Source organism: Dermochelys coriacea, chromosome 3, assembly GCF_009764565.3.
Source record: "Dermochelys coriacea isolate rDerCor1 chromosome 3, rDerCor1.pri.v4, whole genome shotgun sequence".
NCBI lineage: Eukaryota > Metazoa > Chordata > Testudines > Dermochelyidae > Dermochelys > Dermochelys coriacea.
This window is the reverse complement of record NC_050070.1, coordinates 7,420,530-7,442,695: the sequence shown is the minus strand read 5'-3', so window position 1 is coordinate 7,442,695 and position 22,166 is coordinate 7,420,530. Positions and strand designations below refer to the sequence as shown.

The window sequence follows — 22,166 nt, the reverse complement described above, 5'->3', positions numbered from 1 at the left end:
TGAAAATACTTTGGTTTACTTTGAAGAAGGGTTTTCCATAGGGAAGGTGTGTATTGTAATAGAGCACAGGCTTGTGGGGTGGAGCTCCTGGGTTCTGTCTCCATCTCTGGCCTGTTTTGTGACTTTGGGCAAATCACTTACCTTTGCTATGGTTTAACTTCCTTCTGTAAAATGCGGTTAATAGGTAGGTAGCTTAAGGTTCTGATCCTACAAACAGTTACATATGCATTTACTTGGCCCTGCCTCTGTGCAGGAGCCTGGACTTGATGACTTCTTCTCAAGGCTCTTCCAGCCCTACACTTCTGTGATTCAATGAGCTTAACTTTATGTGAGTAGTCCCATTACTTATGTAAACTTAAGCACATGCATAATGACAGGTTTCAGAGTAGCAGCCGTGTTAGTCTGTATTCGCAAAAAGAAAAGGAGTACTTGTGGCACCTCAGAGACTAACAAATTTATTAGAGCATAAGCTTTCGTGATTTACAGCTCATGAAAGCTTATGCTCTAATAAATTTGTTAGTCTCTAAGGTGCCACAAGTACTCCTTTTCTTTTTAAGCACATGCGTAAGTGTTTGTAGGAGTGGGGCATGATAGGTAGGATATGAAATCTAAGTGTTTGCAAAATGCACTGAAATCCTTAATTTGTATGTGCATAGTGCTTTTAACCTAACTTACTTTAGTGAGCCACCATGTACTGAGCTGAAAGAACAATTTTGTGCTAAGAAACAAAGACTCCATTGTTGGGGGGGAGGGCAAATGGGCTGAAATGAGTATAAAATATTTGGAGGCCAAGGTGGTAGTACGTTGGTAGCTTAAGGTCCTAACCTTGTCTTGGGTCACAACAGGAATCCAGGGTTTTTTGGCAATTTCATCCTGGTCCCCCATTTATTTGTTTTAAATTTGGAAGAACAAGACCAAAAACAATAGGCACCAGTCCCAAGCAGTGGGCTCCTGCTCCATAGCCTAGTGAAGACAATTGAAAGATGGCCACTGATTTTAATGGTCTTTCATTCAGACTCTTGCTGCCACTGACAATTATAAAGGCAAATCCAACAGCAAACTCCACCATATGTGTGTGTGTGTGTATGTATATATGTGTATATATATATACACACACACACACGCTGCCCATAACGAGCATGTAACTGTAACATTAGAGCACTGCTGCACAACCTGCCCTTGTTTCTGTGTGGAACTTGAAATGTTGGGTTTTAACTTACAAGTCCCTGAATGGCTTGGGGCCTGATTACCTGAGAGAGTGCCTCTCTCCCATGCCAAGCTGCCACATGTGAAGTCAGCAGAGGCACTCATACTAGCGATCTCTCAACATAAATAAGTAGGGACCTAACAAATTCATGGTCCACTTTGGTCAATTTCAGAGCCATAGGATTTAAAAAATTGTAAATTTAATGATTTCAGATATTTAAATCTGAAATTTCACATTGTTGTAACTGTAGGGCTCCTGACCCAAAAGCGTGTTGTGGGGAGAGGGGGTCACAGGGTTATTGTAGCCGGGTCGTAGTATTGCCACCCTTATTTCTGGGCTGTTGCTGGAGGGGCGCTGCCTTCAGAGCTGGGCGCCTAGCCAGCAGCTGCCACTCTCTGGCCATCCAGCTCTAAAGGCAGCACAGAAGTAAGGGTGGCAATACCAAGACCCCTCTACAATAACCTTACAACCCCCTTTTGGGTCAGGACCCGCAGTTTGAAAACTGCTGATCTCCCTTGTGAAATATGTATAGTATAGGGTAAAAATACACACAAGACCAGATTTCACAACGGAGACCGGATTTCATGGTCTATGACGCATTTTTCACAGCCATGATTTTGGTAGGGCCCTATAAATAATACAGTGGAGCATCATCTGTGAGGAGTCCTTGGATTTAGAACTTGCTCCTTGCCTTGATCTGCCAGAGTCCAGATGTGTTAACTTTCCAGCTGCTTTTCAAAGCCTGTCTCTTTCTTTCTTCTCTAAAGTTGTTGAAAAGATCATGGGCTGAGGTTGATATATTTATGGACAAACTTTGGTTCATGTGTTATGACCTTTAATTAATGGAATAGACACCAAGAGCACTTGGGGTGCCTGTAGTTGTGTTTTTAGAAAACTGAAGAAAAGATAAATAGCAAACTAGACCCACCAGTTGGACAGGCCAAAGAACACAACATTTGGGGTATGTTGCGGGTCTGCTTTAATGAGGTTAAAGCAATAATAACTATTATAATCTCGTTGAAATAACCGTTTGAATTTCAATACAGTACAACTTAAACTATTTGAAAGTCATACAGGACATTGAATAAGTCATAAAGGAAAAAAACGGGGTGGGTGGTTTTCCATGGATCCAAGAGATTTCAGGGACATCATCATGTTCCTATTATGCCTCTGGCATTTAGGGCAGTGACAAAGTTTCTCCACTCCTGTCTGTTTCTGGCAAGTCTTTCAGTGGTTCCCCAGCTATGCCCCAGGTTTTTCAGCTCGGCTTCCACAGCTCTTTGCCATGTTGTTTTCGGGCAGCCTCATATTCGCTTGCCTTCAGGTGTTCATCTTATTGCTACTCTGGTGAGAGAATCAGTTTCCATCCAAAGCACATGACCCATCCATCTCCAACGCCCCCTGGCAATGATGGTGCTCAGATCCTCTTGGCTGCACTGTGTTAATAGATCTTGGTTTGAGATTGTTCTGGGCCAAAATATACAGAGGATTTTTCTGAGGCAGGTTGTATAGAACGAAGACAGTTTGGACGTGTCATACTTACTCATTCCCCAGCATTCTGCGCAATAAAATAGTGTTGAAAGTACGCAGCTTTGCTAAACCTTGAGTTTGGTTTTGGTGTTGTATTTTGATGATTTCCAGACTGTATTTAAGCTCCTGAAGATGCTCCTGGCTTTATTGATTTTGTTCCGGATGGCCTGGCTTATTCCACCATCCTGGCTGATGGTGCTGCCCACATATGTGAATGTTTCTACATTGGTGAGAACATAATCCTCTATCCGTACTGGTGATGGTGAGACAATATTAAAGGTCATGATATCGGTCTTATTGCGGTTGATTTTCAGTCCAGTTTGCTGGCTCTGAATGCATTGAGTTGAGTTGTTTGTTCTTGTATATGGTGTTGGGTATGTGATAGGAGAGCAACATCTGCAAAGTCCAGGTCTTCAAGGGATAAGAAGAGTGTCCATTTAATGCCTCTTGGCATGTCTTCTGTTGTACGCTGCGTTACCCAGTCCTTTTCAATGTTGAAGAAGATTGCAGACATGACACACTCCTGACGTACTCCTCTTTTGACTTCAAAACTGAACTCGCTGTAATCAGCGCTGCATGTAAAGTTGAAATAGAAGCTTTTGTTGATGATGATGATGATATGGAAAGGAATGTCATATGCCCGCAGAAAGCTCCATAGGCGGGTCTTGTGAATGCTATCAAAAGCCTTCTCAAAGTCTATGAAATATATGTAGAGTTGCCATTGCGATTCTAAGAACTGTTCTATTATGTTTCATAGAATGAAGATGTGGTCTGTGCCCTTTCCGAAAACCAGCTTGCTCTTTTCTGAGAATGCTATCAACTGCCTCTGATATATGCTGGACTATGATCTTACACAGTACACCTACACCCCAATATGACGTGACCCAGTATAATATGAATTCGAATATAATGCAGTAAAGCAGCACTCGGGGGGGAGGGGCTGCGCGCTCCAGTGGATCAAAGCAAGTTCGATATAACTTGGTTTCAGCTATAACGCAGTAAGATTTTTTGGCTCCGGAAGAAGCGTTATATCAGGATAGAGGTGTGCTTTGCTTGACACAGATAAAAGTGTGATACCATGCCAGTTATTACAATCACTGAGAGTTCCTTTCTTTGATATTTTCACTATAACCCCATTGGTCCACTCATATGGCATTTTTTCCCTTTCCCAGACTGATGTATACAGAGGAGCCAGGATAGATGCTGCTAATTTAGGATTTACCTTGAACAATTCTGCATTCAAGTTATCCTTGCCAGGAGCTTTCCCATTTTTTAAGGATTTGATGACTTGAATGATCTCTTCCTTAGTTGGGGTGTCTGTACTGATATCAAGATCTTCTTCTGCCTCCTGGATATTTGCTTCCTCTTTAGGGGGCTCCCTGTTCAGCAATTCTTTGAAATGCTTTGTCCAGCGCATCTCTTGTTCTTTTTCAGTTGTTAGTAGGTGTCCTTGTTTGTTCCTGATGAGAGTGTTTGGTGGTGTCTGCCGTTTACCACTGATAAGCTGCATCATTTTGTAGACGGTTCCTTGTTCACCACAAGCAGCTGCATCCTCTGCTTGTATTGCCAGATTATCAATATAATGCCGCTTGTTCGCTCTCACAAGGTGTTTGACCTCCTGGTGTGCCTTGTTGTACTGCTCATGGTATTTGTCCTTCAGCTTCTGGGATTTTGTGTCTAAAACTTTTTTCATCAGGACTTGTCTGGTTTCGATGGCGTTCCATGTGCTGGGTGTAATCCACTCCTTCCTTCTCTTCTGCCTGTAGCCTAGACAGGCTTCACTGTTCTGTTTATAAATTGCTGTTACTTTGTCCCACTTCTTGTTGTTCTCCTCATCTGCATTCCCCTCCTCTTCATCAAGGTCTGCAAGTGCTTGAAACCTGTTCTTTAACTGCAGAGCAAAGGCTTTCTGTGTTTCAAGGGACTTTAGCTTGTCAATATCATAATGTCTATGTCCCTTGTTTGGTGGACCCACACTTCTCAGTTTTAGCTTGATGGAGGCTTTCACAAAGTGGTGGTCACTGCCAACATGTTCACCCCTTCTCACTTTCACATCTGTCAGTGAGCGTCGCCATTTGCCATTGATTATGATATGGTCAATCTGGTTCTTATCTCTGCCATTTGGAGAACACCATGTCAACTTGTGAATTTCATGATGTTCAAATAGGGTTCTGCGGATGAGTACGCCATTGATATTACAGAAATCAACAAGCCTTTCTTTGTTCATAGTGCCACAGCCATGTCTTCCCATTACTCTGTCATTTGTGTTGTCCTTACCGACCTTGGCATTCAGGTTTCCCATGACCATAATTAGGTTGTGGCGTGGTACCCTCTCTAACTCCGCCTGTAGTGTAAGGTAGAATTTGTCTTTTATTTCTTCATCACTGTCATTTGTCAGAGCATAACATTGAACAGGGGTGATATTAGTATGTTTCCCTTTCAGTCTGGCTCTCATAAGTCTGCCACTGATGGATTTCCATTCAAGCAGAGAATGCTCCACTCCCTTCTTCAAAAGGGTGGCAACACCCTCATGGTGTTGTCCATCATCCCATCCAGAAAACAGCAAAGTTTCTCCCAAGGCTGTTGTTAATCTTCCTGATCCCATCCATCTGCTCTCGCTGACACCCAGGATGTGTAAGCTGTAGCATCTCATCTCTGCTGTGACCTGACCTAGCTTCCCTGCTTCATACATTGTCTGTACATTGCAAAAACCAAGTTTGGTTTTTGTCTTGGTGTTGAGCCAGGGTGGATTTGATTTAAATCAATTTGATTTATATCACTAGTGAGGAAGACTCGATTTAATCATGGTTTCCTACATAAGAGTGCATTCTTGTTGGTTGTTATAACCTTAATACATATTCTTAACAACTCCTAGATAGATGTAGGTTTCATTTTAGAAGGTACACACTATGCATTTTTAAACGGTGATTTATTTTGAAAACTTTTCAGATTAGTTTTACAGCTATATCAGAAAATGAACGATTGTTTGGTTATTTCATTTACCAAAGGTAATTGAAGCAGATATTTATGAAGTCATTGGGAGGTGAACTATCTCCAGTTCAATAGGTTAATCGTTAATATTTGGAAGATTTTCTTGCCATGCTGTATTAAGAGAACATCACCAGACAGACATTCAAATTGTTTTATTTAACTAAAACAACAAGGTTAAGTATTCTGGATTTTTTTCTTCAACAGCAAACATGTAATATTTTAACAAAACAAGCATATGTCCCTCACTTCTCACATTTATCTCCAAACTTCTTCTCCTTGTCCAGATCTGTTCCGTCCCCAACAATCTTCTATTCTTTGAACTCTTTGAAACTTTGCACTTTTAGAGAGGGGTAATGGATTTATTCTCTGTACACAAATTTGCTGAGGGACAATAGAGTTGAGGTCTCTCTCTCTCTCTTTATTAATTTATTTAAAAACATTTTTGCTGTTAACAAGCATGTTACCTCTGGAGACACAAATCCACAGTTTGAGAACTGCAGAACTAAACATCTCTGATGGTATCTTCTAGACTGAGCACTGATATTGGGTAGATGGAAAGATTTACCTAAATAATCTATACAGAAGCCTATGGAACCCCGTAAAATTGGGTCCCTATTCCATGAACTATTGGAACTCATTTACAAAACTTTTCTTAAACATTACATGAATACATTGTCTCATACTATAGAAATAGAATTTATAATCCCTATTCCATGATGAGATATCTTTGAGCTATAATGTATCTTAATTATAACTATCTTTAGATAGGCTTTTTCCTCAAAAAAACATTTTATCAAAAAAATCTGATTTAAATAAAAAAAATCAGATTTTTAATTTTTTTGTTTAAAAAGCATTGGTTTTTATCCACCCTGTGTTGAGCTCTTCAGGGACATAACCCTGTTCTAATAACAAGGGAGTTTTGAACACTGAAGGTTGTAGTGTACCCATTTAAAAATACTTAATTGCTGAATTTTTAATACCTTTGTTTAATTAGGGTCTGCAGAAAATTGTCTGTTTTCCCACATCTCCTCCCACTTGCTGGATCTGTGGCAGCCATTACATACGATTTCAGTCATACAAAGACCTATGTTAGTGCTTAATTTTACACCCGGGAGTAGCTCTATTGACTTAATGGACATTATTCCCATATATTCACGATAGGCCCCAAAATCACAAGGACTTCTCTTAAAGCTGTGCTGACAGAAGGCAGAATTTAAAGGGATGCTGTTGAATAACTTAGCTTTTGCGATTTAAAATTAAAACTTGAGCAATTACAAATCTAATAAGGAAAATGTCTTCCTGATTTTTAAAATTTAATTAAAAACAGCTTCTTTAGGGGTGGATGTAAACATTCTCCTCAGGAGTTTTAACCCAAACATTGTGGGCCTGTGCTAATATGTGGGATTGGTGCTAGAAAGTAAAATTGACTAATCTACCTTATTCACTAAAGAGAGTAAAATGAAATAAATGATTACAAAATAAACATGGCTTTTAAAATCAGTTTTTAATCAATTTAGTGTTTTAAATGTCTGTGAAGAGCTTTGAATATATAAAGTGATTATGGTCATACTTAGTATTTAAATTGTGCAGCAAGAGAGGCTAAGCTACCAGAAGTGATGTCTTTGAGATGTAAAAACAAAATCTTGACCACTTGAGGTCATTACAGATCCCAAGTAGGAGAGCAGATGCCCTCATGTCCTGGCCGCATTCGAGTTTGAGCAATTATATTACCCCTTCGGTTTCAATCGTATGCAATATTCTTCACTTCATGGCTTATACTGTTCCACAGTGTTGCTATGCATTTTCAAATATTTGCCACTTTCCGTACCAGAGGTGCCTGCTTCTCAATTGAGACTGAAGTGACCTCTCTGATATGTAATTTATATCTTAGCTTGTTAAGTTTGCAAAGCATTTAGGATTCTTCATGATCAAGGAGGTTATATAAATGTAACTTGTGCTGTCCATCTCTGGTGTCTTTGTTCAGAAGCAGGTGGCACACTCAGAGCTGCTGCTTATGCAGGCTACATTTGTACAACTTTTCCCTTGCAGAGTTGTTTGCCAAGAAGCTTAGGCTGCTGTCATTTTTTTAAAAATAATAAATGACAATTTTTGACCTTTTCAGCTTGTGCTTTGTTATTTCAGCTTGTGCTTTGTTTGATTCTTCACTAATTCCAGTTTTCTTCTTTCAGTACTGCTTGTCGGGGCATCCAACCTTGCCATGCAATGTGCTCAAGTTCAAATCTACCACCATCATGTTAGACTGCGGACTGGATATGACCTCTACCCTCAATTTCCTCCCGCTGCCACTGGTTCAGAGGTATGGTCAGTTTGCAGCCTGAAAGCACTCTAACCCAGCTCTTCCCAGGCTGCACTTGGAGTGCTTTTCTTAAAATGGCACCTGAAGCGAGAAAGGGTACAAATGAGCAGTATCGTCTGATATCATATTCAGACCTGCTCACTTAAAAGTTCCCTTTATCAAAATAATGTCCCTTGGCTCAGTAGACAGAAGACATTTTATCAATTTATTGATTGGCTTTTCCAGATAATTTATTCTGAGCTTCAGTAAAGAATTGCAGCAACTGCTTAGTGCAAGTGAGGTCGCATATCTGTCATCTTTCTGGCTTCTTCATGCAAGATGAGATAAATGGGTAACTGATCTGGAGTGCATGGAATCCCAGCAAACCCTGTTAAACCACCTTCTTCTCCAGCTCTTCTTCAGAGTCTGAACTAATGTAAATAAAAATAACACTTACTGCTTTTCATCTATAGATTTGAAAGCATAAGCATTATTATCCTAATTTTTTAACAGGTGGAGATAGAAATGGATTAACGATGAGGTAATGTGACTTGTTTAGAATCCCACAGTGAGTGATTAGTGGAGCCAAAAACATAATTTAGCTCTCCAGACTCCCACTTCTGTTCTCTACCCACTGACTAGACAATGCTTCCTTGTGGTATAAGTGAAATTAGGCCCTTTGCTATGGTGGCTTACTTCTTACGTAAGGTTGAACAAGTTGCCAAAATGGTAGGTGGAGAGGAAAGGGATATGCTTAATTCTATGGTGACTAGAGGCTAATAAGAGTTTTAATTAAAATTATATAGGCCCCTTTTGAATGCCTTGGCCCACAACCTTAGTCACTGTGGCAGGTGGATGCTGTAGTTTTGACTCTTGTCTAATGCACTGAGGGGTCCAGGTGCTGGACTGGAGGTTATCATGGGGGTGTGAGAGCAGTCTTATTGATTAAATGGAGTAGAACAGTTGCCCAATGTGCCGCCTTGGAGTGGGAAAAATAGACCCACATAAGCATCATTCTGCCAGGGCCTGCAGCTTAAGCTCTGCTTTATTGAAGGCAATTGATATGAACTATTGATATGGACTTCAGAAAAGCAGACTTTGTCTCCCTCAGGGAACTGATGGGCAGGATTCCCTGGGAGAATAACATGAGGGGGAAAGGAGTCCAGGAGACTTGGCTGTACTTTTAAAGAATCCTTATTGAGGTTACAGGGACAAGCCATCCCAATGTGTAGAAAGAATAGTAAATATGACAGGCAACCAGCTTGGCTTAACAGGAAAATCCTTGCTGATCTTAAACACAAAAAAGAAGCTTACAAGAAGTGGAAGATTGGACAAATGACCAGAGAAGAGTATAAAAATATTGCTTGGGCATGCAGGAGTGAAATCAGAAAGGCCAAATCACAGTGCACTCCAGTGCAGCTAGCAAGAGATGTTAAGAGTAACGGAAGGGTTTCTTCAGGTATGTTAGCAACAAGAAGAAAATCAAGGAAAGTGTGGGCCCCTTACTGAATGAGGGAGGCAACCTAGTGACAGAGGATGTGGAAAAAGCTAATGTACTCAATGCTTTTTTTGCCTCTGTCTTCATGAACAAGGTCAGCTCCCAGACTACTGCACTGGGCAGCACAGCATGGGGAGGAGGTGACTAGCCCCCTGTGGAGAAAGAAGTGGTTCGGGACTATTTAGAAAAGCTGGACGAACACAAGTCCATGGGGCCAGATGTGCTGCATCCAAGAGTGCTAAAGGAGTTGGCGGATGTGATTGCAGAGCCATTGGCCATTATCTTTGAAAACTCATGGCGATCGGGGGAAGTCTCGGACAACTGGAAAAAGGCTAATGTAGTGCCCATCTTTTAAAAAAAGGGAAGGAGGGGGATCCTGGGAACTACAGGCCAGTCAGCCTCACCTCAGTCCCTGGAAAAATCATGGAGCAGGTCCTCAAGGAATCAATTCTGAAGCACTTAGAGGAGAGGAAAGTGCTCAGGAACAGTTAGCATGGATTCACCAAGGGCAAGTCATGCCTGACTAATCTAATTGCCTTCTATGATGAGATAACTGGCTCTGTGGATGAGGGGAAAGCAGTGGATGTGTTTTTCCTTGACTTTAGCAAAGCTTTTGACACCGTCTCCCACAGTATTCTTGCCAGCAAGATGAATGGACTATAAGGTAGATAGAAAATTGGCTAGATTGTCGGGCTCAACGGGGAGTCATCAACGGCTCCATGTCTAGTTGGCAGTTGGTATCAAGTGGAGTGCCCCAAGGGTTGGTCCTCGGCCTGGTTTTGTTCAATATCTTCATAAATGATCCGGAGGATGGTGTGAATTGCACCCTCAGCAAGTTTGCAGATGACACTAAACTGGGAGGAGAGGTAGATACTCTGGAGGGTAGGGATAGGATACAGAGGGACCTAGATAAATTAGAGGACTGGGCCAAAAGAAATCTGATGAGGTTCAACAAGGACAAGTGCAGAGTCCTGCACTTAGGATGGAAGAATCCCATGTACCGCTACAGACTAGGGACTGAGTGGCTCGTAGCAGTTCTGCAGAAAAGGAACTAGGGGTTACAGTGGATGAGAAGCTGGATATGAGTCAACAGTGTGCCGTTGTTGCCAAGAAGGCCAATGGCATTTTGGATTGTATAAGTAGGGGCATTGCCAGTGGATCGAAGGACGAAATTGTTCCCCTCTAGTCAACATTGGTGAAGCCTCATCTGAAGTACTGTGTCCAGTTTTGGGCCCCACACTTCAAGAAGGATGTGGAAAAATTGGAAAGAATCCAGCAGAGGGCAACAAAAATGATTAGGGGACTGGAACACGTGACTCATGAGGAGAGGCTGAGAGAACTGGGATTGTTTAGTCTGCGGAAGAGAAGAATGAGCGGGGATTTGATAGCTGCTTTCAACTACCTGAAAGGGGGTTCCACAGATCTAGACTGTTCTCAGTGGTAGCAGATGACAGAACAAGGAGTAATGGTCTCAAGTTGAAGTGGGGTAGGTTTATGTTGGATATTAAGAAAACTTTTTCACTAGGAGGGTGGTGAAATACTGGAATGCGTTACCTAGGGAGGTGGTGAAATCTCCTTTAGAAGTTTTTAAGGTCAGGCTTGACAAAGCCCTGTCTGGGATGATTTAGTTGGGGATTGGTCCTGCTTTGAGCAGGGGGTTGGACTAGATGACCTCCGGAGGTCCCTTCCAACCCTAATATTCTATGAACTAAAAGAATCAGCGTGGATACCTGATCTTTGTTCAGCATCAAAATGAGATGAGAGCTATCAACATACCATGCAGAGAGCCACAACTAGATTTTTTTTATTTATTTATTTTTTTAAAAAAAAAGGATCCATGAAATCTGAGAACTCCTAGGTCCACACCTGCTTTCCAAAAACTTTCCCAAAACAGAAAACTTAAAGCAGTAATTGACAACATTATCTGTGCCAAGAAGTAACTTCTTCTGCAAAGGCCTAACAGTTGCTTTAGGGGTGCTGGCATCAGTGCTCCTTGAGGCGATCCAATAGCAGATCCAGTGCCTCTTTGTTTGATTTAACCTGTCATGAGTGACTACATTGCAGGTCATAGCCCCAAATTCCCCAAGAATCTCCAGAACTTCTGAACAAAACTGACTCAATTTCAATAAAGAAAGATGTCGGATTTGATCCTCTCCAGACCCAACAGAACCAACTAATCAGATCCAGATCAGTCTTGTCTGTAAGGTGATTGAAAAGCCCTTGCAGCAAGAAATGTACCTAGCATGTACATTTGCAGGGCTTGGCCAGCTTTGGGGAGATAACTAATCTCTTCAGCACGCTGTGAAAGGGATGAGTTGTGGCCATGAAAGTCAGGCTCTTGAGAGGGGCTGGATCTGAGGAGTCCTGTTCTATCTGTGGTATTTATAGGATCCTAGTTACCATAGTATCTGAGCACCTCCCAATTTTTAATATATTTATCATCACAACATTCCTGTGAGGGAGGGCAGGGTTATTATCTGTAAAATGAGGATGGCGAACTGAGGTACAAAAGGTACAGCTATGATGAAGTGGTGGGGGGCGGGGAGCAAATGGCAGCTTATGTAGCTGTACCCTTGTTAGCTGTGCTCTTGCTAGCTTGCTAAAAATAGAAGTGAACTTGAACCCAGATTTCCTAAATTCTAGGTTTGTGCCCCAACGACTGGACCATCTTTCCTCTTTGCCTTGGACTCTGCTAAAATGAGGCATGCCTCATACCTTTGCTTTAGACTTCCAATGAGGGAAGCCCTGTCTTGTTTCACCCGATGAAAAGTGTGAAGAACATTCTTCACACTTTTCTGTTCTATCACAAAGCTGTTTAGACTCCATCTAGTCCTGCAAAAGCCTTCCCTGCTCTCTGCAGCCTGATACACCATGATTCATGCACAAACCATGTGTTTGATGAGTTGGCCAAAGAATGTTCTTTTGTGCCATCTATACACTGGAAACAGGTGTATCAGCTGAAGTTCTCTCTTACAACAAAGTCAAATGCAAAGAGATAAAAGTGAACACACAGAAAGCACTTAACCTTTCCTTTCTAGAAGTGTGACACGCTTACTCACTTTATTTATGTGACCGCTCTAACTAGTTTGGATTAATCAATCACTCCATCACAATATCAAGAATGGTGTAGGAGGGAATTGTGCTACTTTTTGGCTTCGAAGGAAGAGTCCTCTTTGCCCCATGTCTTTAAATTCACTACCACTTAAACCCAAGACCCAGCTTTTAATTTTGCTACAAAAGCCAAACATCTTGGTATCTTCTTTGACTCTAGACACTCCGTCTCTTCTCTCCCTTGTTTACATTTTTTCACCTGTAGCATATCGCATATACTTGTTCTTGCTTCATTCCTGCCTTTCCCTTAGTTTTTTTTTTTTAACCCCATCTCACCTTCTCAAAATGAGCTTCTTTGAATCCCTGCATCTCCAGATTGCTATGTTATTCCAGCAAACGGACTCATTTCACCTCAGCGCACTCACTGGCTTCTTGTACATTTCCAAACTAATTCAACACTGCCCTCCCAGTTTTCAAAATGGGATTGACTTCACCTGGCATCACCTTCTCATGCCACAGCTCAGATCTTATCTTATCCCCAGTCTTCACTCCTCCAGTCTTAATCTCCTCTGTTTCCCGCTCCCTGTGATGTTCCATAGTGTGTGCTGGGGTCGATTGCACTTTTGCTTGTGCTTCTCTGCATAAGAACGGCCATACTGGATTAGACCAAAGGTCCATCTAGCCCAGTATCCTGTCTTCCAACAGTGGCCAGTGTCAGGTGCTTCAGAGGGAATGAACAGAACAGGTAATCATCAAGTGATTCATCCCCTGTTGCCCATTCCCAGCTTCTGGAAAACGGAGGCTAGGGACATCAATCTTGCCCATCCTGGCTAATCGCCATTGATGGACCTATCCTCCATGAATTTATCTAGTTCATTTTTGAGCCCTGTTGTAGTCTTGGCCTTCATAAAATCCTCTGGCAAGGAGTTCCACAGGTTGACTGTACATTGTGTGAAAAAAATACTTTTTTGTTTGTTTTAAACCTGCTGCCTATTAATTTAATGTGATGACCCCTAATTCTTGTGTTTATAAGAAGTGGGAAATAACAATTCCTTATTTACTTTCTCCACACCAGTCATGATTTTATAAACCTCTATCATCTCCCCCCTTTAGTCGTCTTTTTTGCAAGCTGAAAAGTCCCAGTCATATTAATCTCTCCTCATACGGCAGCTCTGTAAGCTTGGAACTCCTTTCTCCCTCTGAGCCATTTTGACACGGTCTCCCACAGTATTCTGGCCAGCAAGATGAATGGACTATAGAGGTACTGAGCCCCTTTTGAGGTACTGAGCCCCTGTGAATCTCTCTGCAGTCAATGGAATTTGCAGGAGCTGCTCATCTCTCAGGATCTCTCCCAGAATCTGAAGTTAAGAAAGCCCCAGTACCCTCTTGCTGCAATGCCCAGTCACAGGAGAGCTGAATTACCTTCCCTCTGTTTCCTGGGTTATGTGAAAACCTTAAATATGGGTAGACAAAAGTTTGCAGCTCAGTTACAGGCCCTCTGAAGATGGTACACTGGAGGTTTTGACAGTCTCTTAACTATAGTAGCACAACAAGTGCTGCTTTAAAGTTTCCTGCAAACACTTTGTTGGGATGTCATCCTCGAGGATTGTTTATCAGTCTTAAAGTTAAAATCACACCCACAAGCGTAGCTTAGTAGTATTTGAGTTTCCAATCTGAAACATGGGTTCAAATACTGGCAGGATTGACTCGCACCTTCTTGCTTCCAACACAGGGAAATGTGTTGCTATACATTTGTATTTTGAGTGCATCTTTGGGTGAGACCTAAAACCAAGTTTAATTTCTTTGTGGATATAAAGATCCTTTGGCACTCTCCCCTCCCTCCTCACGGCCACGATGTGTGCCATAATTATGATATTTTTTAAAGTAATTCCTGTGACTACTTACATGATTTCATTGCATTTATCTATTTTATTAAACTTGTTAGTTCCTTAAGTAAGGGTTTGTCTATTTCCTGTACAGTACCAAGTATGAGGTAAGTGCTTAACAAAAAATATGAAGTGAATTATACCATTATTAATGATGACTTAATACTTAGCAAATTATTTTTTTCCCCTGCAGTCCCAGGCTGTCCAAACTCCCTGGCTGGGTTTTAAAAGATGGAAACACTTTCCTAGACAAGGTAACTTATGGAGCTTTTTAATTTCCTTGCCGGGCAAGAAGTCACCTGATGTGGCTGGAGCTGTACTACTGTGCTGCTTCCTTGCATATATTTATGTGCATGTCATTAGTAAAACGTTTAGTTGCAATATCTAAACAGTGGCTCTGTGGTTTTCAGTCTTTAAAACAGTTTTTGAGGGTCATTTTAAAGTGCAGAAGTAGTGTGTGTGACTGTTTTTTAATTTTCTCTTATTTCGTGGGGTTTCATATTTCAGACCTTGTCATTCTGTTGTGCCTTCTATCAGAGAATGTCAAAGCTCTTTACTAACACTAATGAATAAGCCTCATAACCCACTTGTGATGTAGATGAGTATTATTAACCCTGTTTTTAGACAGGGAACTAGAGAAGCTAAATGATTTGCCCATGGTCACATTGGAAGTCTGTAGCAGGGTAGAGACTAGAATCAAGGGGTGAAATCGTGGCTGTGCTGAAGTCCTTGAGAGTTTGCCATTAAACTAAGTGGGGCAGGATTTCACTCCTGAACTCCTAATTCCAAGGCCTTGAGTTTATCCAATTTACCCTGACTCTACTAGAGAAATGTGATCTCTTTGCCTCTTGCATCCTTACCCAGTACAAAAATTTCGCAATCAGAACTCAGATCTGTTGATCTGAGGCATCACAGAATCCAGCTTACTCTCCCACAGCTTGAAACAAGCATAAACTCGTTTAATGTTTGTAAAACAGGCAGATGCAGGTCAAATACACATGGGCAACACTTTTAATTGTTCCTTTTTCTGACTTCATGCATACGTCAATTCAGAACCTTAATAATAGGCACGTAGACTTCCAGAGGTACAAAAAGATTGATGGGCCTGATTTTCTTCTGTTTGAAGTCAATGGGAGCTGTGGATGCTCAGCACCCAGGGCCGGTGCTAGGCACCAGCAAAACAAACAGGTGCTTGGGGTGGCACATTTCTAGGGGCGGCATTCCGGTGCCTGCCATGCTGCCCCTAGAAATGTGCCCCCGCTGCCCCAGCTTGCCTCCGCCTGCTCCCCTGAGCTCGCCACTGGTGCTCCACTTCTCCCCCCTCCTTCCCGGGGCAGCGGTGGTGGAGCAGAGGTGAGCTGGGGCAGGGAGTGGTTCCTCTATTCCCCCCCCCCGTTACTTCCTGTGCTCTCGCCACCCCTCGCTCACCTCTGCTCCACCTGCTCCCCTGAACATGCTGTCTCTCCCTTGCCTGAGAGGGAGTGGGGAGAAGCGGAGTAGCAGCGTGTGCAGGGGAGCAGGTGAAGTGGAGGTGAGCTACGGTGGGGGGCTGTGGGGGGGGGAGCTGCAGGAAGCAATGGGGGGGAATGCAGCATTCCCGGGGGAGGAGGCGGGGCCAGGGATTTGGGAAGGGGTGGAGTTGGAGCGGAGCCGGGGGTGGGAGGGCATGAAAAAGGGGGGGGGGGGGGGCAAAAATCCTAGAGCCAGCCCTGTCAGCACCAGCCTGAGGCCTGGTCTACACTAGAGTGGGGGATCGATCTAAGTCACGTAGCTGAAGTCCACATACTTAGACCTATTCACCGCGGTGTCTTCACTACAGTGAGTCGACTACTGATGCTCCCCCATCGACTCTGTCTGCACCTCTCATGGTGGTGGAGTACAGGAGTTGACGGGAGAGCACTTGGGGGTCGATTTATCGCTTCTAGAATAGACACAATAAATCAACTCCCTCTGGATCAATCGCTGCCCGCCGATCCAGCGGGTAGTATAGACATACCCTAGAAGTAACTTGTGCAGAATGAGTCGGGAGAACTGGGAGTAGACTCATTTCTCCTCATTTCTAACTTTGTGTCCTGGACCACACTGCCTTCCAGAACAAATACCTGTCTGAATGTCTATCAGAACCAATTCCTCATGCATCTCTTCTTTACCATAGATACTGTATCCTGTCCAAAGAACCCACAGACCTGATATGACATCAGTGTCTCGTACAGTGTATGATTTGCTGTAGTTCCATTGGCATTGTATTTGTTCAAAAGATTCTTCAAACCAATGCAGTGTCAGAGGGGGGTCACATTTTATTAATTCAAAGGCAGCATCTCCTACCCTTGCATTGACCACTGTAACTGCTTTGAATGACAAATACTCTTACTGATGCTGGAAAAGAAGGAAGTGAGGGTCAAAGGACGGTATTTTGTCATGTAAGCTGGACATATACCCTCTTGTAGCATTATTCTGGATGCAGTTATAAAACCTATTTAAGTCCAGGAGAGACATTGAAATTCACCCTGATCTAGTTTTAATCATTCTTAACTCCCTCAAGATGAGATGAGAAGACTTTTGCCATTAGATGTAATTGCTCATTTTTTATTAGTTTTCAAGTGCACCATAACTATTAAGAATTAGAACTGAAGACTGAATCTCATTCCAAAGCTGGCTGAAACCATTCGTTTTGGGACAATAAACAGAGGTGTTTTAAGAGGAGGTGGTTTGTGGGTGACTTGCAACTTGCAGGACGTTACTAGGATCAAGTTTGAGGTCACTTTTGTTTACCTTACACATGCATAACCTTGAAGCTTGTGATTTTTTCATTTGGTTAAACTTTCAGATGTTGCTGTCTTGAACTGGTGGGGAGAGCAGGAAAAATAGATCAATAGAGATCAAAGGGGATGAAATCTAACAGGAGATGCAACACAAAGCTTAGATCAAGAAAAGGTGTTGGATAAAATGCTTCAAACATATGAGCTAAAGGCCAGATCCTGTTTCCATTAATGCCAAATTTTCACTGACTAAATTAGGACCAGGACTGGGGTCCAAATCTAAAGTGTTTTAATGAGCCTGTAAGCTGGTAAGCAGCCTTTCCAGCCACACAAGGAAGAACAAATCCCAACAAGAAGTCACTTCACATCCTGTTCTTTGGGGCTTCCTTTATTTCCAAATGACAAAACTCAAAGCCAGAGCAAACCTACTTAAGGCATTTCCAGCTTCAGCTAGCTGAAAAGGAAGAGGACCCCCTGGTTACTTCTCCTTTCATAACCCCAGCCATGTGATTAGCAATGAACCCTTTACATGCTGGAGCCTCTTTAGTGTTTGCTACAGTATCCTACCTGCTCATTCAAACTAATGTCCCAATCCCCTGAAGTACAGAACAGCCTTGTCTCCCATTGAAAGCAACCCTAGCAAAACCTCTTTCCAGAAGAGAGTGGTTAGAACTGAAAATAAACAATTATAGTAATAAAAAGCTGGAAGTTAGCTGTTGTAATGGAAAGCCTGCAATGGATTTGAAGAGGTAAAATCCATCATATTAGAGGAAAGTCTTTATTTGTATAGTTTTGTTTTAAAAGCTGCTTTTGTGTCATCTCTTCTTGCCTATTAATATCCTTTTCCTTATAGGAACTAAAGGAATGTTCTGGCCATGTGTTTGTAGATTCTGTACCTGAATTCTGTTTGCCAGAGGTGAGTTTCATTGAAACCTTAATGCAGAAATAGTATTCCATTCAAGTATCCTGTGACTTTTTTTTTTTAAACTTCTGAGATATTAAGATATTTGTGACACTGCAGAAAGAATAGAAACAGGCCCTCACTATTTTAGGAGATTGGTGCAAGATAACTCAAGAGAGAATTAACATCTGACAGTAGGATACAAAGGCACTTATAGAAGCTACATTTGGCATCATAAAAAAGGGCAATAGGATATGCCAAACCTGTATATGACAGTGGATACATGTTCAGACATACATAACTGTTACTGAAACAAAGAGAAGTTACTTGCCTCTAACCACAGAGGCTTTCATGATGTGCTTAACTGAACTCTTGTGTAGCCTGCAGTCTAGTTAAGCATTACTCTTGTTCTATTAGAAGTTCCTTCACTTGATTGAAGTTTCCTGTGTTCCTGAAGTATAAAGATAGGATTACTTCTGGACTGACTTTTCCAGGCCTTTTGACTGTGAGAGTCCTGGTCTCCAAACAGACTACTTCAACTTGCTTGGATCATCTTCCAGTTTTTGACATCAATGTCCCTGGTTTACTGACTCCCTGAAATGCACCCTTTGCAGCTTCTGACACTTCAATTGCTAAAAGCAAGTTGGTGGTTGGTGCAGTTTTTGACAAGCCATGTCATCAACTTTGTGTGGGGAGGCTGCCTGCTACTCCAAACATGCAGGAACGTGCCCCCACTTCAAGAACCAGGATGCTTGGCAGTTACTGTCCCTTATTTAAAAAAAAAAAAAAAAAAAAAAAAAAACAGACCTTCTTATGGATGGTGATGCAGAAGGCAGTGGCTGTTCAACTCCAGCTGCCCTTGGCACCAGTGTCCTAGGTAGACTTAGTTTCCAGCCTTCCTTTGGAGTTGAGACCAAACTTGTCAAGGTCACAAATGATCAGCTGCTCATTTTAGGTTTAGGTCAGCTGGCTTTTCTGATGATACACCTGGAATGGAATATACCCAGCTCCGCAGCTGTCTGGTGACTGACAGGGAGTTGTAGTTTTGGTGAGTGAGTGCTGTTGCCAGTGTATCTGATGCTCCTTAGTCATAAGGGGAAGACGATAGTGACACCATTTTAGGGATGTTATAGGCAGCTTCTGTTGAGATGCTCCACTGTCTCTCAAGGTTCTCAACAAGTATGAAGCCTTAATGGTGTAATGCTGGTGATACACAACTATATATCTCTTGCCTTGCAAACTCTCCCCTTTGGTAGAATGCTTGGGTGATATTGCCAGGTGAATGTATCATGCTATGACATTCTTGGTCCCACTAAAGCAGAAGTCTTGCTTGTGGTTAGATCACAAGAGGAAGGTCTCTCTCCTTCCTCGCTCTCACTTTTGAGGGAACTTCTACAGAGGCAGCAAGTTTAAGGTATCACTTCTGCTTACAACTTCCGACAGCCTTGTGTTGGCTGTGGAACAAAAGTGTTCACTCTGCTTGTGAAGTCTGTGCCTTTATTTTGTCCCACAACAACACATCTGACCACAGGAATACCCTTTTTGTGAGGCTGCTCTGCCACTTGTTCAAAACTCGGCATGCTTGCTTTGTTGGTTTGCCTAACCATGATTGCATTATGTGCACCTGTAACAGGACTCAACCTCCGTTAGGGCATTCTCTGGCGGTGATACAAGCATGTCCTGTCTCTGTTTCCCCTACATTCCCCAGAAACTATCAAATTGCTCATCTCCCCCACAGATCAAACTGACAGCCATCTCACCGCCACACAACTAGAATAATGATGTTCCTCAGGACAGTTCAAGCCCTGCTTCTGGGCATAATTTATTAATACTGTACAGTTTCAGACTTCTGCAAATTCTCTCAAAACCCCTAAAGTATGAAAAATTAAAATGCAGCAGTCCTCCATCCATACACCATGGTGGTTTTCTCCACCTGACAGTCAACATGCACTCTGTTCCCTAGTTCCTCTGCTGCCCTGTTTGAGGTCCACCACCTCTGGTACTTCTCTGTACTTCTTGCAACTCTTCTGCAACCCGCAACTCAGGTTTTATGTGAGAGGGTACCCTGCAATGTTTTGTTCCCCAGGCCCTTTGCCTGCAAGTCCTACCCCTGCTCATTGGAACCTCCCTCCAGAATCAAGCCTTTTGTTTTTGGGCACAGCCTGCTCCTATTCAGCTGGTTTTCCCACATTACCTTGGGCAGTGGTTCTCACATTTATTTATTTTTTTCATGGACCACTTGAAAATTGCTGAGGGTCTTGGCAGACCACTTAATGATCTTTCCAAATGTTTGTACCATTAGCTAATTATTGTAAAGCGCTTTGGATAAAAGTGCTATATAAAAAAAACTTAATAATTAAAGGTTTTTTTGTTCTACAAATAAAAGCACGCAAGTCCTATTTTAATATCAGTAGGCTCTCCCCCACTGTGGCAGCCGCTGGGCTGGGAAGGAAGGGGGGTATCTCCCTCTCGCCCCCGCTGCAGCAGCCCCCGAGCTGGGGCTGTGAAGGAGGGGGGGTTCTCTCCCTGGCAGCCACAGCCATGGAGCTGGAGAAAATCACCTCTTTCTCTGTCCGCTGCAGCCCTGCACGTCCCAGATTCCCCCTACCCCCTCTTCTCACCCCACTGCCCCCGCACCTACCTCCTATTTCCCTCACCTCATCCCACTGCTTGCTCCCTCCCTCCTACTCCCTATTCCCCCCCAAAGCCACCACCTCACCTTACATGTGCATCTTCTCCAGGTCCAGACACCTAATTAGTGGAGCCATGCCTGTGCGGTTCCACTAGTTAGGTGGGTGGCCCTTCATTCTCTCATGTGCGGCCACCCAGGCATGCACCTTAGAGGGAACTATCCGCGGACCATCTGAATGGAGCTCGCGGACCACAGTTTCTGAACCTCTGACTTAGGGGGGTCTCTACACAAGCCTTCTACCTGGCAAGTTTCTCAGTGCTGGCCAGTTCTCTCCATTTGTGCTCATCCTCAGCATTCTGCCAACAGCTCTCATTTGTTCCTTCTGCCCCAGCAGTTCACACTTACTCCTCTCTCAGATCTCATGCAGCTGTCTCTGAGCAAATCACCAGATTCCTGCTTCTCCTTTTCTCAGCTGAGGCCTGTGTCTTTATAGAGGGCATCTGCTCTCTTTCAGGCCCTGTTGGGAGGCAACTAACTATTCACAGGTGAAGTAGATCCATTCCCCCTTAAACGGGCCAGTCTCCCTGTGACTGCACCCTACATTCTTTGACTGGCTACATATTAAATAATTTATTGACTTTCATCTGGGCCAGTTGATTTTTAATGTAGGGCTGTCGATTAATCTCAGTTAACTCACGCGATTAACTCAAAAAAATTAATTGTGATTAAAAAAATGAATCTCAGTTAATCACACTGTTAAACAATAGAATACCTATTTAAACTGACTAAATATTTTTGAATGTTTTTTCTACATTTTCAAATATATCAATTTCAATTACAACACAGAATACAAAGTGCATAGTGCTCACTTTATATTTTTATTACAAATATTTGCACTGTAAAAATGACAAAAAGAAATAGTATTTTTCAGTTCATTTAATACACATACTGTAGTGCAATCTCTTTGTCATGAAAGGTTTCAGAGTAGCAGCCGTGTTCGTGTGTATCCGCAAAAAGAACAGGAGTACTTGTGGCACCTTAGAGACTAACAAATTTATTAGAGCACAAGCTTTCGTGGGCTATAGCCCACTTCATCGGATGCATAGAATGGAACATATAGTAAGAAGATATATTACACATGTGCGCACGCGCGCACACACACAGATAAGTTGGAAGTTGCCATACAAACTGTGAGAGGCTAATTTAGTTAAGATGAGTTATCAGCAGAAGAAAAAAGCTTGTAGTGATAATCAAGATGGCCCATTTAGACAGTTGACAAGAAGGTGCAAGAATACGCCTTTTCTCACTTTCAGGTGACATTGTAATTAAGAAGTGGGCAGCATTATCTCCTGTCAATGTAAACAAACTTGTTTCTTTGAGCAATTGGCTGAACAAGAAGTAGTACTGAGTAGACT

The 22,166-nt window shown here is 42.5% G+C and overlaps 1 protein-coding gene across 6 annotated transcripts in view; it reads left to right on the top strand.

The window, feature by feature from the left end:
* Positions 1-22,166, top strand: part of INTS9 (integrator complex subunit 9) — an 86,845-nt gene that overhangs the window by 800 nt on the left and 63,879 nt on the right. For 3 of the 6 annotated variants that reach the window (XM_038396790.2, XM_038396789.2, XM_043510077.1), the window contains 3 exons: positions 7,918-8,045; positions 14,653-14,713; positions 18,072-18,134. In XM_038396790.2, coding sequence (XP_038252718.1) covers positions 7,918-8,045; positions 14,653-14,713; positions 18,072-18,134 — 252 coding nt within the window. Of the gene's footprint in view, positions 1-26; positions 47-6,728; positions 6,817-7,917; positions 8,046-14,652; positions 14,714-18,071; positions 18,135-22,166 lie in introns of those variants that run through there. The other 3 variants (XM_043510075.1, XM_043510076.1, XM_043510078.1) reach the window with 3 other exon arrangements.